Here is a 14,454-nt window from a genome sequence, read left to right on the forward strand (position 1 = left end):
AATGGGACCAAGTAATTACCAATTTTTTAAAAACAAATCTCTGTAAAGAAAACAAACAAACAAACCCAACAACAACAACAAAAATGAACCAAAACCCTTGGGAAAAAAAAAGGAAATAAAATTCCAGATTTTGAGTTGGCGCACCTGGTATGTAGTTTGTGAGTAAATGGTGGTTGTGTTCCAAAATGGAAGATTTCACTGGCAGCCCCTCACAAAAATAGCTTTTCAACTCAATTGTCTCTGCTTATCCCCATCACTGTACTGAATAGATGAGGAGGGAGCTGCTCCCAAAACAGACAAGTAATTTGCTGGAAACAGATTTTAGATCAACACATTTGATTACAAGGAGAAATCAAGCTGAGCTCGTGCACTTTGTGCAACACAGGTCTATGTTCTCTGCGAGAGCCATGGTTAAAATCAGCAAACAATCATGCTCTGTAGCAGCTGAGACATCCAGATGGTCTCAGTTTATCCCTCATTAAAACACACTTCAGTGTTCCAATCTTTAGATAAAGATAGGCTTCAATAGCTGTGGCAGGGCCCATATCCTAAAAGAGAGGTCACAAGCACCGAGTCACTCGCAGGAAATACATCCCAAAGCAGCTCAGGGTCTCCGTGGTGTCCCAAGGTCATGGAATCATTGAATTCAGAGTGATTTGGGTGGAAAGGGACATTAAAGCTCATCTCACTCCACCCCTGCCATGGCAGGGACACCTCCCCCTGTCCCAGGCTGCTCCCAGCCCCAGTGTCCAGCCTGGCCCTGGGCACTGCCAGGGATCCAGGGGCAGCCACAGCTGCTCTGGGCACCTGTGCCAGGGCCTGCCTGCCCTCACAGGGGAGAATTTGTTCCTAAATCCAATTGAAATCTGACCTCTTCCATCTTAAGGCCATTTCCCTGCGTCCTGTCCCTCCATCCCTCATCCCCAGTCCCTCCCCTGCTCTCTTGGAGCCCCTGGAAGAGCTCTGCGCTCTCCCTGGAGCTTCTCTGGGCTTTTGTGCAGCTGCTGGGGCTCGGTGGTTCTGGTGGGAGCTTTGGAGCTGCCCTTCCTTGGGTCACCCTTGTGAGTGCCAGCAGCACTGCAGCGGGCTGCTGCAAGGGAGCACTTTGCATTCCTTTTGTTCCTGCAGGCCCAGAGAGGGCTCCCAGCAGCTTTGTACCTTCCCTCCTGCCCTTGCTGGGAGGAGGCAGCTGAGGAAGAGCAGCTGGAACATCTGATCCATGTGTCAGATGGTCACAGAGGGCCATGAGGCTCATTTCCAGCTTCCCATCTTTCTTCATTTGCTGGGCAATTAACGAGGACCCCAATTGTGCTGAAATTTGAGAATCTGCTGAAGGGCTTTGCTGGACAGGACTCTGTGCATCCTGCAGCTAATTATGTCATTCATTAATCTGTTATCTCTTGATGATGGGCACGAGAGTCACTGAGAAGGACTCAGAACCTACCTGGCAATTAAAGTATTTATTCCTTGTGTATTGGTAATTCATTTCTGTGCTGCAGCCATGTGAAATCCTTACAGGGAGTGATATTAAGGCATTCTTAGAGAAAATTCCTGTTTCTTCCTTGTTCTCCTGGGTTTTTTCCCATATATGCAGATAACTAATGTAGCTTAAGAGATGCAGAGTAGGAAGATTAATCTCTCTTCCCCCTTGCAGCTCCTAAAGAAAGTTACAGCTTTAGAGCTTCAAAAGAGAACATTTTATTTTTAAGTTGCTATTAATAGCACAGAAAATTAAAAGCTCATCATGGTTAGGATGAGATCCCGATTGAACTTGACAGGGAAGAAGATATTTAATAAAAGTACCAGGCATGATGATGGCTTTAAAATAAATCTGTGTGTTAATAGCTAAATTATGAGGCAATAATCTGCTGGTCTGCCTAAAAATGTGTTTGTAGGAGGATTTTTGGGATGACCTCTTAGCTAATGCATGGTTGTTGGTATGTCCTGTCCTACAGCTTGTATTTTTTGGCTAATTGTATGATTTTAAGGTTGGGCAGCAACATTCTACATAGCTGTGATCGCTTTTTATCCATCAATTGATGTCGGCTGCTGTTTTATCAGCTTATTTTTCTGAGCCACCAGCTAGGATAATGTGCTTGAGGGAAAATTATACCCTACATCAGTGGTTTTGTTACAGCATGTTGTACATTATTGGTAATTTGAATGCACCCAGATAAAAATAGAAAGGTTAAGTCGTTTTCCAAATGTTGCTTCTGTGAAGCAGAAAGAGAGTAATGTCTGTACTCATGTACGTTTTTGAGAGAAGAATGGGTTTTTTATTTTATTTCCCCTCTGCTAAAATTGATGCTTTCCCTCAAGCTGAATGCAGAGAACACTTGGCTTTGGAAATTTCTCTTCCCAAACTCCTTTATTGTTATTTTTTTATTCCTCCTGTTGGATGTTTAGGTTTAATGAGCCAATTTTTAGCATTACCATGCCAGTTCTGCCTGCATATGCCTGTCCCCAAAGTGCCTTCCCGTGGGCCAGGTGGTGTGAGCTGGTGCCAGGGAGAGGAGCTGGAGTCCCACAGTGCCCAGTGCCCTCTGCAAGTGTCCCTGGCAGCTCCTGGGCAGGGCCCTCTCCCCTCCTTCCTTCTGCTTGGGGGCTCTCAAATTTTCCTCATCCCCCTCAGATGGTGCTGGCAAGGCCATTTCGGTCAGGGATTTATGCAGGGCCTGGCTGTGATTTCTGTCAAATTGTACTTATTCATTTCTGTTCCAAAATGATTTCGTGATCCTCTGTGGATGACAATAACCTGGAAAAAAAAAAAAAAATTGGTATTTTGATGGGGCTGCCTGATAGCCATCTCCTTGGAACCCTTTGTGCATGTCCTATTTAAAAGCTCTGCAGAACATCACTGTGTGTCTTTCAGCTAATGCCCACTGAGATTTAAAACCTCCTTTTTGGCTGCTCTCTTTCTCAGGAGTCACCTTGGCTGGCAGCTCCCACTGTACACCAGAGTCCTGCAGGGATGGATTTTTTTCCCTCTCCTTCTTTCACCAGGATTTTCATGGTGCAGACTCACCTCTCCAGCAGCTCTGCTCCTCTTGCCTTACAGGGCAGATCTTCTGAATCACCAGGGGGAAAATATGTTTATACTTGATTTTCTTAGTGATTAAAAATGCCTTGGGGGTTGTTGGGTTCAGCCTATCCGAGGGCTTCTCCTGCTTCTCCCCTGATTAAAGAGAATCAGAATCACCTGTGGTTTTCCTGGCAGGTGAGAGAAATCAGCCAGCTGGGGCCTCTTGGCTTTCATTTCAGCTGGGGACAGCTCAGGTGGGTGTTCTCTCTTCCACTCTCTGCAAAACTGCAAAGAAATTCTGCCCAAATCATCACTTCACTTGCAATTTATTGTTCTAGATTTTTGTTACCTGCAAGCCCATGGCTGAGGATGTGGAGCTGGGGTTCAAAGCTGGCCAGGTTTGGATCTCTCTTTAGTAGCAAAGATGGGCTGGTTTATAAGAAAAACTTATAAAGCTGTGAAGCTGTGACAGTAAAAAATTATTTAGATGGATTTTTTTTTAAGCAAAAAAGAAAAAAACAAAAAAAAAAATCCAGACTATTTGCTTAAAGCAAATTTATCTTTTGAAGGGAAAAAGCTTTTTTCTTCTACCACATAACTTATTTTCCATAAGATGGAGCAAAGCAATAAGTTATTTTTCTTTACCTCTGGTCATTGCATAATGATGGTCTGAGTGTTCAGTGGCATAAAGGAGATTTGAAGAAATGCCAAATTTTATAGCAGCTGAACTCTGCTCTGTGTGCTGGTGGTGGTAAACTACTGGTAGTTTATTTTTAGCAGTTTATAACCTATTAAAGCTTGATTTAAAATTTGTTATACTTTCACCTGCTGCTTTTAAATCCTGATAAATAGGTGAGGTGGAGTAGCAATGCTCTGTAGTGTGCAGGCACACAGCAGGGCAGGCTTGGGATTATGCCCTTGGTTAACTAAAATGATCTCCTGCCATCAAATGTGCAGCTGGCAACAAAAATCTTTCTGAGATGGCCCCTGTTAGTTATAATTTGGTCTCTCCTCATTTTAGAGAACTGCATCCCATCCCAAGAATAAAATAGCCCAGCCTTATGTAAGAATTTTCAATTTTTTTTTTTTTTTAAGGAAAAGATGCAAAAGTTCTTTTCACTGTTAACAAAAAGAAACTGTAGATATATGTTATGAAAAGCAGATTATAGCCTGCAGTTTGCTTTTTCAGCCTTTATGGGAATGGTGCAAGTGAAAAATGTGCCTCTTCCAATTCTACTTGCATATATTTATATTCAGCCATTAAATAACTATATATTGTTTGGGGGCTTTCTAACAACCAAATGATTTACTTTTATATTTTGTTTTCTTCTTCTTCTTTTATTTTTCTTCTTGTGCTTCTTTTGCGTGGAAGCTCAATTTTCTGGATCTCATTAACAACCAATGGTGCTGCATTAAAAGCTTCAGCATTGGCTTAATGTCTTTATATCTTTAATTAATATTATAGGAAAATGCCTCAGACAGTGAAACCAAGGTGGCAGAAGAGAAGGTCTGCAAATTTAGTCTGGAGTGGAAGTTGGTTTAGTTTGTTTAGTGGGGGTGGTTTTTCCTTTTTTCCTTTTTTCCCCCTTGTACTAGCTGTTTTTCATTATCTGTTTGAGGCTCAGCATTTCACCTGCTGAGCAATCACACACCTGAAAAATAAGAGTAACTCCTGGAAAATTGGATTTTTCTGCAATCAGTCTTGAAGCCTCTTGTAGCTAAAAGACTTAGCATGTATTACACTGAAATTATGGCATTTTTGGTTAACACAGCAATCTGATTCCATGTCTGTGTGGCTGTGCTGTGGTCTCCTGTCTTTCGGCTAAAGGTCTGTTAAATCTGCTTAAATTTTCTTAACTTTTATGGACAACAGTAGTCAGTCAGTCCTTTTCCTTGCTAATGGCTGGGTGATTTATGTGATAGATGCTGACAGAAGGACAGAGAGAACAGCAGAACAAGGCCAGGGTTTGTTTTTTTCTTTTTCTTTTTTTTTTATTTTCCCTTAATGGTCTCCCTTGGGTTGTTATGTAGAAATTGGAGCTTCTTTCTCAAGGATATGAGTGTCAACAGTGATCATGCTACAATAGCATGGATGTTAAGAGTGGAAAGGTGCTTTAACCTCCAGAGCTCAGATCATGTCACAACAAAATGAATTTCTCTACAGCTGGCCAGTTATGGATTTCCCCAGGTTTTTTATTCTCTCTATTATTCCATAGATCCATATTTATGGAAAACATGATACCTGTCAACTTTTTAGTAAAAGCAATCCATCAAAATGCTATTTCACATTAATGAGTGCACTTCTGCTGCACTTCCTTATGCTCCTAAGAAGGCAGGAAAATGCTTCAGTTTATGTCTGTTTTATTCAAAAAGTAATCAAGTCCAGGCCTCCTTTAAGTCTTTGAGTTTGCTTTGATGTGACAAAGTCCTGTCCAGGACTTGAAATATTTCAAGTCTCATTTAACAACTCTGAACCAGTCATGGGTTGATGCAGCCCTCAAGGTAGAGCTGGGAGCACAGAGGAATCATGAAATGACATTGCAGTTTGTATTGATTAAAAGCCTGATACGTGGTTCAGTTGTAGGTAAGATTGTCTTCATTAATCTCAATTTTTAGGATTGAAAGTGCCTATAAAATATTGTTAAAAAAATCTGAGAAAGGAATGTGAAAAGAGGTCAAGATGGATGTGACCAATCAGGAGAAATGTCAATTTCTACCAAAGGATTAAATATTGGGTTAGTCTCAAGGTATGAAGTTTAGAGGGGCTTTTTTTTTTTTTTTTTATAATGCAATCATTAGTAATAGACCAAAAAAAGTAATAATTAGGAACCAAACTCAGAGACTGAACAAAAGCCAAAAAATTGTAGGTGGGATGGAGCAGGAAAAGGTTAGCTTGGAATTTTAGGTTGGAAGGAGCCGGAAAATCTATTTGTTTTAAGATGTTCTGGCAAATTTTCTGATAAAATGAGCTATAATTAGTTATTTTAGGCGCACAGACTCCTGGAACTCCCTGACATTGTGTGCACTGAGCTGATAATGAGCTAAAGGTCACATGGCAACTTGGATTCTAGATTTAAGAAATCTGGTGGTCAGTGAAACACACAGATGAAGGGCAGATGTAGAATGCCTCATCTTTTGAGTGTTCATGTGCCAATAATTTGCATTTAGTGGAGCAAAGTAAAGAGAAGATCTGCATTATAGTCTGGTGAATTTGGGCTCTTTTCTTTTATAGGATTTTTTTTTTATCCTTGTCCCCTTGGTTGAAACTGTAATGACTGGACAGAACTATAATTTTGGGGGAGAAAAGAAAGGCACTTCAGCCCAAGGAAGAAATTTTGAATATTTTTCCCTGGAGATGATGGTGAGGAACTGCTCTCTAACATCCCTCTGTGATGTAGCAGCACTGTAGTACATCCTTTGGGTGTTTTCAGCTATAAAAAAAGGCTTTCCCCTCTCTGGAAGTGATGCTGGAATCTGTGCTGGGAAATGTTCCTTACCTGATCACCTACTGCTTTTAGAGCATTTAATTTAATTTTTTTTTTCCACATCTGCTTTATTTAATGCTGAGTGTCTGAAGTCTGAATATCCCTAGTTTGTTTTTCCAGCTTGTTTTTGATTAAAGTGATAAGAAAGTTTGGAAGCTGACACTTCTTGCAACAGCTGTGCTTTATGAAATCAATTCTACATGAAAACTTGAATTTTCTAAAGCTTGTAGAATGGGTCTTTTCAGTGCCAGAAACACAACCCCAAAGAATGGGAATATGTGGTGTTTAGGAAGGCAGTGAATGGAAGAAACCCCAAACCTGCTTTGCAGAGGGGGATGGGAGCCTCAAGAGAATAAATGGCTGATGGAAAATAACCCTTCATTTGAGCACTGGAAGCAAAAGATCATAAATTCATGTTAGCACCAGCAGGGAGTGAGAGTGAGTTCTGAAAACTGATGGCTGGGGCAGCCTTTAATAAAAAAAATTCATTTTCAGGGCAGATCCCACCTCTGCAGGCAGAGAGGGAGGCTCCTACAGAGGCTCTGGCACCAGGGGAGGAAGGATTTCATCTGCAGGAGCTGCTGCAGTCCCCCAGAAGTCACTGAGGGAGTCATTTCGTTATTTAATGGGCCTGAATTGATTCCCTTAAAGCAGTTTTGTTGCTGTCAGGAGTTCATTTGGCTTTGCTGGAGCCATTTCCACGAGGAGCAGAGGAAAGGCTTGGGATCAAATGCAGGCTGAATAACTGTGCACTGCAGCAGGGGCTGCAGGTACTTTAATTCACAACCCTCATTTCAGTTCCCTTCATTACATTAATACAACACGGAAAAAAGAAAAATCAGCCAATTTGTGCAAGATTCCCTTTTAATAGAAGTCCTAAGTAAATATGCTTATTGTAGAACCAAAATTAATGATATTTTGTGTCTCTCTAATGTGGCCAGGCTTTTGTTGCCTTCAAATATTCAGCAGTGTCTACAGGAGGCATGGAATAATTTTTATTTATCCTACCTGATAATGAAACTGGTACTGACTGGAGACTTGGGTTCATGCTGAAAGACTGGAGCAGTTGTTAATGGATTGTAACAGGCAATTGCCTGGTTTTTTTTTTTTTAATGTTTTCATTTTGCAATATTTTTAAAATAATACTTTAACTTAATTGTCCTAATGTCATCCTATTATCAGGGGAAATATATTTCTGTCTGAAAACAACTGAATGAATGTCTCATCTGTGTGTGCTCATCATGAGTGAATGATCACAGAATCACAGACTGGTTTGGGTTGGAAATGACCCTAATGACCATTTTATTGCAGCTTCTGCCATGGGCAGGGACATCTTCCACTATCCCAGGTTGCTCCAAGCCCCATCTAACCTGGCCTTGGGCACTTCCAGGGATGGGGGCAGGCACAGCTTGGTTATAGATGGACAGGTTAATGTAAGAAAACTTCCAATTCATGAGGAAATGTAGGGATGAAGTCAGGAATATTTTCTGAGACCACTTCAGCGAAAAAGTTCAGCTTCTCTTTTTTTATCTACTCTTGGCTTCCCGGTATTAAACAGAAATTTCACATGTTGTAAGGTGCCAACCAGCTTTTATTCAGATGGTTTTCCTTAGTACCTTCTGCATCTTGTGCATTGCTGATAAGTGAGCTTCAAAGTCAGTGTGGTTTTTGTTTTTTGGGCTTTTTTTTTAAGAGGGTGTGAGTTTAGGCATTGGTGGGTGCATTTAATCAGCTTTTTTGGCTGCTGGATAGAGACTCCTTTCCTCATTCTGCTCTGTGAAGATTGTGTTCACAAATGGATGGACATTTTGGCTTTGTCATGCAAAGATGCCACAGCTGGGCCATGCCTGATTTATTTCATATATCTGCAGGCTTCTGCAGAGCAGGTTATGATTTTCCTTCTCAACTCTTTTCCCCTTGCAGAGGTCTGCAGTGAGGTTTTCATCCTCTGCAATCAGTTGTTGCCCTGCTGCTCCCAGGAACTGTAGTCTCAAAACATCTCTCATGATTTTGTTCAGAGTCAAGGGAAAATTCCCTTAAATCTGCTTCCAGTCCTGCTTTATTAAGGAATGGTACCAGTGAATATAGAAGAATCTGGTTATGCACTTTGTACTCACTAAAATGTGACATTTCACAGCTTATCCCCTCCCCTTCCTTGGGGGTTGTCTATAGGGCTCAGCTGGAATTCTGTTTCCAGCCAAATAAAGCCCAAGTGGGGCAGTAATGCTCCCTGTGGAGGGGTGGGAAGTGCTAATTCCCTGAGTTTAATTCCTGGAGCAGCAGCTGTGTGTGCCACCTTCCATCTGCAGGAGGAGTGAGCAGAGCCTGGGCTGTGCTGGTCTCTGTCCTAGCTGAGAGGGGATCACCCTTTAACCTGTAATTCAAACAGTTCCCCACAGCAAACTGTGAAATCAGAGTTGCCATCATCTCAGTTTAGAGAAAACAGGCAAATTAAAAATATATCCTCTTTTTATTTTTTGACTCATCATGAATCCATTATTTGTCCAGACTTTAAGGACTGTGAAATGCAAATCTTGGGATTCTGCTCTGGTGAAATCTGGTTCATTACGTTGCTGTTAACTTTCCTGCCAGTAGAAGCCCAAATGAAATCGGATGTCAGAATACTTGGGGATGATATCTACATTCTAACACACTGTGAAAATATTTACAAGCTTCCAAGATGAGACTTTTCCTGATTAGGGAAATCAAAGAATAGTTTTCCCAGCAGGCCTGCAGTTAGCTCATCCAAATTGCTTCTGTTTTAATTGGCATGCATTTCCTCTAAGCAGCTAGGAGATTAAAAATATTTGACTTGGGCTCTACAGGACTGGAAGCCTCTTCCCCCAGACACAGCAACTCTGGAAAAAAAAACCAAAACAACCCAACTAAGCAGCCAGCTCAAGTTTATATTGCAATTTCTACAACAAAAAATTCATCTTTGACAAAGTTCCAGACCAAGGAACAGGCTGATATTCTGACTTTTTAATGAGGAAAATAAGGATGGTGTTTTTTGTTTTTTTTTTACTCAGGTGTTCTGAGTATGAAGTTTTTTGTTACCTGAGCTGTATCTAAGTGGGCTGGGATTTTATCTCTGCTCCACAGCAGTCTGCTGTTTTCAAATGCACTTTGGAACTTCTTTTACTCAATTCTCTAGTTTCAGAAGCATTGGGAAGAATAAGTAAAACCGAATAACATTCATTAAAAGTGACTGCTTTTGTCTGGGAAAACCAGCTACTGTTGTGTGTGAAATTAATTTACTGGAGTTTTTATTTCTCTTTTGTTGAACGTGCCTGAGGAGGGATATTTTCCCTACAAGTTGTTCTCACAGGGAGTGATGAGACCAAATCTGGAGGATTTGGAGGAGAGGAGGAGGTGACCCTGATCTAGGATGGTGTGGAAAACTGTGCTCTCAGGATTTGGGGATGGTGCCTCTTTATGTTCCAGGAAGATTTTGGTTATGGATTAAACCTGCTGAAGCCCACCATGGATAGAGCAGTGAAAGCAGCACCCAGAGTGTGAAATCCAGCTCACTTTATTTAGTGGGCATTAGGATATTAGATAATTTTGATTGAAAAATGTGCCAGTATCACCTTCTTTAATCAGGATTTCTTGGTAGTTCACTTAGAACGTCTTGAAAACATCAATACCTAGAACATGTAGAACATCCTGAAAATATCAATATTATGAGGATTTTTTGTAAAATAGCCCCTTCCCTCACCTCCACCCAAAAAACCCACCAAACAAAAAACCACCACCCATACCCAGTGTAATAATGGGATTTCTTGTGGATGAGACTTAATTTTCCCATTTGTGCTATCTGAATGTATTTTGGAAATGCAAAGCCCCATGATGGGAATATTGCCACATCTATTCCTCAGCTTTTGGTGAAAAAATATTCAATATTCACCACTTAGGAGGAGTGAGGTGGTAGCGTGTCAGTCCTGCCAGCCTGGTGAGGGGGCTGGGCTTTGGCTAGGAGAGATTTTGGGGTGGGATGGAGCCTGAGGATCCTGTTCCATGGGATTAGGGAGCTGCATTAGCAGGGAATAATGTCAGTCACACTCTGTGCCTGCTGTGTTTCTCCATCTGCCTCTCAGAAACACGAGGTGGTGTTTCCTTGGTGGCACAGCATTAGGTGAGTCATGGGCAGCACAGACTGCCAGTGATTTGGTTTGGAAGCTCTGAAGGAAGTGTAAACTTCATATTTGTTGTTTATTGGTTAATATTTAATTGGAGGTGAAATTAAAAATTAAGCAGGCAAATGACTCATGCTGGAAAGCAACACACTGTCTTGCTGTGGCTGACAAATGACAATGTATTTCTAAGAACAGAAAAAGAAAATATTAATTTATAGCACAGGGAGCCTAAAGAGATGCTTTGATTGAGAGGAGTGGACACATCCCACAGGAAGATAATGGAGAAAACGTCTTTGCTGTGTTTAGTACCCTTTGCATCAGAAATGAAATTAGTAGATGGCTCTCTTCAGAAAACACTCAAAATTGGCTTTTTTTCTGTGGTGTTATGGAACAGTTTAAGAATCATTTTATTATTTTGGAGCAACGTTTAAAAATTTTTTTTTTTTTAATTAGAGCAAAGTTTTTCCATCTTTTCTCTTAAAATCATGGCTGTTCGAGATGCTCAGCTTTCCAAACCCTAAACTGCACTTAGGAGCAGACTTTATTGGGGTTTTTTTAAGCACTGGAAGTAGAGAGCAGCCTGTTATTCCAGCTCTCTGTTATCATCACTGTAGCCTCAGAGTCTTTCTGACAATCAGACCTCAATCTGCATTTTGCTGTGGCTGGCAGCAGGCAGAGCCTGGGATGCTGCTGGTAGGAAGGAGGAGCTCTGTGCTGCCTCCTGGGATGAAGCCTGTTTCACTGGGCATCTGTGACATTTCTGGCCTGCAATTTTTTTCCCCAAATAATGCTGCAGGCTGATGCTATTTCTGTTTGGAATACTGATCCATCCTGTTTACAAAATGACAAAGCAATAGTGTGAGTAAGGCCTTTTCTTCCTGCTGCATATAGGGGATTACCTAGGGATGGGTTGAGGCTGAGCAGTGCCCAGGATGCAGCCATGGAGAGCAGAGTCTGGTTCACCATCTCCTGCTTGGCAAATGAAGATCCTTTTTAATTGCTACTTCTAGTTTCTCTTTGTTGTTTCCTGTAAAAACATTTTGTGCTGAAATGCTCATCTTGTGAATGTGAAAAGCAATATGTGAAATTGAGGGTGGCAGAAGTTCTTAGCACTGGAAGATACATCAGTAAATAGGATGGGTGGAAGAAATGTATAGCAGTTGGCTGGTATTTGAGTTCTGGTTTGTAATATCATAGTGAAACTTGAGCTTCCTTTTTTTTTTTTCCTCTAACTTTTTTCCTCCACAGAAATCAAAGGAATGTTGAGTTTGAAGCTATAAAGGAGAGGACTGGTAGAGGTTCAGTTTTGTTAAATGAGCAAGGTAACTCCAAATTAGTGCTCACACACGTCTGATCTTTGTCACTGCAGAGCAATGGCAATGTCTTTAGAGAGTGGAAATGGCAAACCCAATGTATTACGTCAACTGTAGCTGAGTGGGGGATTAAAATTATTGCACAAATATAAAACCAGGACTTGAAAGGCATTGGGCTCCTCTTGATGTGCTTTATCTGGGCATTTATCTGTAATTTCCACTGGGGATTGCTGTGCCTAGAAAGTTCAACGTGTGACCTTTGCCTGTGACAGGTTGGTCAGTTATTTGGCTGCTGAGGTGCCCTTTGAAAGATATTTTTTATTATAAAAACGATTCTGAGACCTCTAGATTAGACAGTGCACTCACACTAACCAGCTTGAGGCAAAAAAGAAACCTTTAATCTCTGTTAAAACTCTGTGTACCAAATATAATTATTTGCAGTATTTAAACCAACTTCATTAGAATATGGGAAGGGGAAACAGGTTTTAAAGGCTGGCTTTAGCAAGTAATCAACTGTCTCCCAGATGGTCTAACTGGGACTCATTCAACAGTGCACATAAAAAAGAAAATAAAAAAAGGGGAAAAGAAGAAAAAGAGAGCCCAGCAGAATGCTGTGTGTGGCTGTGCTCAGGGGAAAGGACTCCTCATACACTGCTCTGCCTCTTCCAAGGCAGACATCCCATTGCATCCACGCTGTGCTCACTTGCACAGAAGGCAAGGCTGCAAGACGTAATGTATTTAAATATAGTCTGCATTTTTGATGGTGAATCTATAGTTTTCCCCCAAGTTTCACCACCCTTGTGCTAAAAACCAGTTTTGGTTTAACCCATTATGAAAACTGGTAGCGTTTAACCCATTGTTAACCTCGGAGCCGTATCGGGGAGCCTTTGTTCTGGTCAGAGGACAGCCCGGGGTGGCTGTATGGAGCAGAGCACGTACTGGGGGTGCATCCTGCACGCTGGGCTAATCGCTCACTAATTAATATTCATGACTCATCTCATTTAGCGGCTGCTCTTTGGACTCGCTGCTATTGGTGCTGGAGCTGTGGAGAGCTTTATCTAAGGCAGAGCCGGTGTTGTCCTGCGGTGGATGCTGCCGACCTGCAGCACCTCCAGGACACCCCACCTTGGTGCTGCGCAGCTCCTCTGAGATGCCACAACCCGTTTGACACCATCCCATGTCCCACCTTGTAATGAGTCCTTTCTGCTTGTTCCCAAAGGTGCAGAGGAAGAAATGACCATGTAGATTCTACAGCTTGGGTGCAACATAATGGGAAATGGTGAATGGAGTGGAGCTGGTCTGCAGCCTTGAGAGCAGCCATTCTGTGACCTCCAGTCTGTCAGGGACACCCTCCGCGCCAGGGGCATCCTCCACGTCGCTCGCCGGACACACGCGGGATTCTTTTTAATTTCTCCGATTTGGAATTCGAGATTCCTCTCCTTCAATTTTTAAACAGTTTTAAGATTGTATCAACTACAACGAGTGGAGCAATATAACCAGCCACAATGGGTGACATGACAAATAGCGATTTTTATTCCAAGAACCAAAGAAATGAGGCCAACCATGCAGGAGAGTTTGGGTGCACACTGCAGGAACTGCGCTCCCTCATGGAACTCCGAGGGACAGAAGCAGTAGTAAAAATTAAAGAGACTTATGGGGAAACAGAGGGGCTCTGCAGACATCTGAAGACATCACCAACAGAAGGTAAGCACTTCTTACTTCACTTGAATTAGGGGACTTTGTGTAAATGCTCTCCCGACAGTGAAAAAAGAGGTTTTGATTCCTACCTGAACAGAATTCTCATTGAACTGCCATTATTCTGAACAGTAAAACAAGAGTCTCCTAAGAAAGAAGGTAAACCAGGCCAGCTATAACAGAAGCTGGCATGAGAGTGAAATGAGTTCTTCTTGTTTTAACAGCTAAATGCATTAATTCGTCCTTAAAATGACACCAAAAATATCAGCACGTTTTAGGCAAAGAGACTTTAATCTCTGTGCTCCTGGGGGTAAGAAGGTGCAAAGTAGTTGCTCCAAAACAGCTTCTAGGTATTTGAACGTCTTGAGAGTCTGAAATGATCTTCTGAGATGTACATCATGATACAGTGTAGATTAATATATTTTTATATTTATATATCAATTACTAATCTTCACTTAATATATTACCATAAATAATTTTGCTTAAATCATCAGTCTGTGATTGTATCAGTTTTTATTAGCTGCACTTCTGTTGTGTATAAAACTAAGCTCCATACTTTCTTATGCTTAATAATACCAATTATAAATTTCCAGTATCTATTTTTATAAGTCTTTTTAGGGGCTTCTACTTGATCATTTATTAGTCTGGCTTTCAATGCTCAAACCAAATAGCTCCCGATAAGCATTGACAATGGGGCAATGTTTACCTCTCCTCATACAATTTTCTTTCTCTTTAAGTGCAAATAAAATTCTGTTTTATTCTAAGAATTCTATTTTTGTCACTGTATTTTCATCTCCAAGGAA

The 14,454-nt window shown here is 41.4% G+C and overlaps 1 protein-coding gene across 24 annotated transcripts in view; it reads left to right on the plus strand.

The window, feature by feature from the left end:
• The window catches only part of ATP2B2 (ATPase plasma membrane Ca2+ transporting 2), a 399,432-nt gene that overhangs the window by 218,521 nt on the left and 166,457 nt on the right, over nt 1-14,454 (plus strand). For all 24 annotated transcript variants that reach the window (XM_072934741.1, XM_032750663.3, XM_072934737.1 and 21 more), the window contains one exon: nt 13,176-13,660. In XM_072934741.1, coding sequence (XP_072790842.1) covers nt 13,462-13,660 — 199 coding nt within the window. In that variant the 5' untranslated portion in view covers nt 13,176-13,461. The remainder of the gene's footprint in view (nt 1-13,175; nt 13,661-14,454) is intronic.

The sequence above is a fragment of the Taeniopygia guttata genome, chromosome 12 (genome assembly GCF_048771995.1).
Source record: "Taeniopygia guttata chromosome 12, bTaeGut7.mat, whole genome shotgun sequence".
NCBI classification, from domain to species: Eukaryota; Metazoa; Chordata; class Aves; order Passeriformes; family Estrildidae; genus Taeniopygia; species Taeniopygia guttata.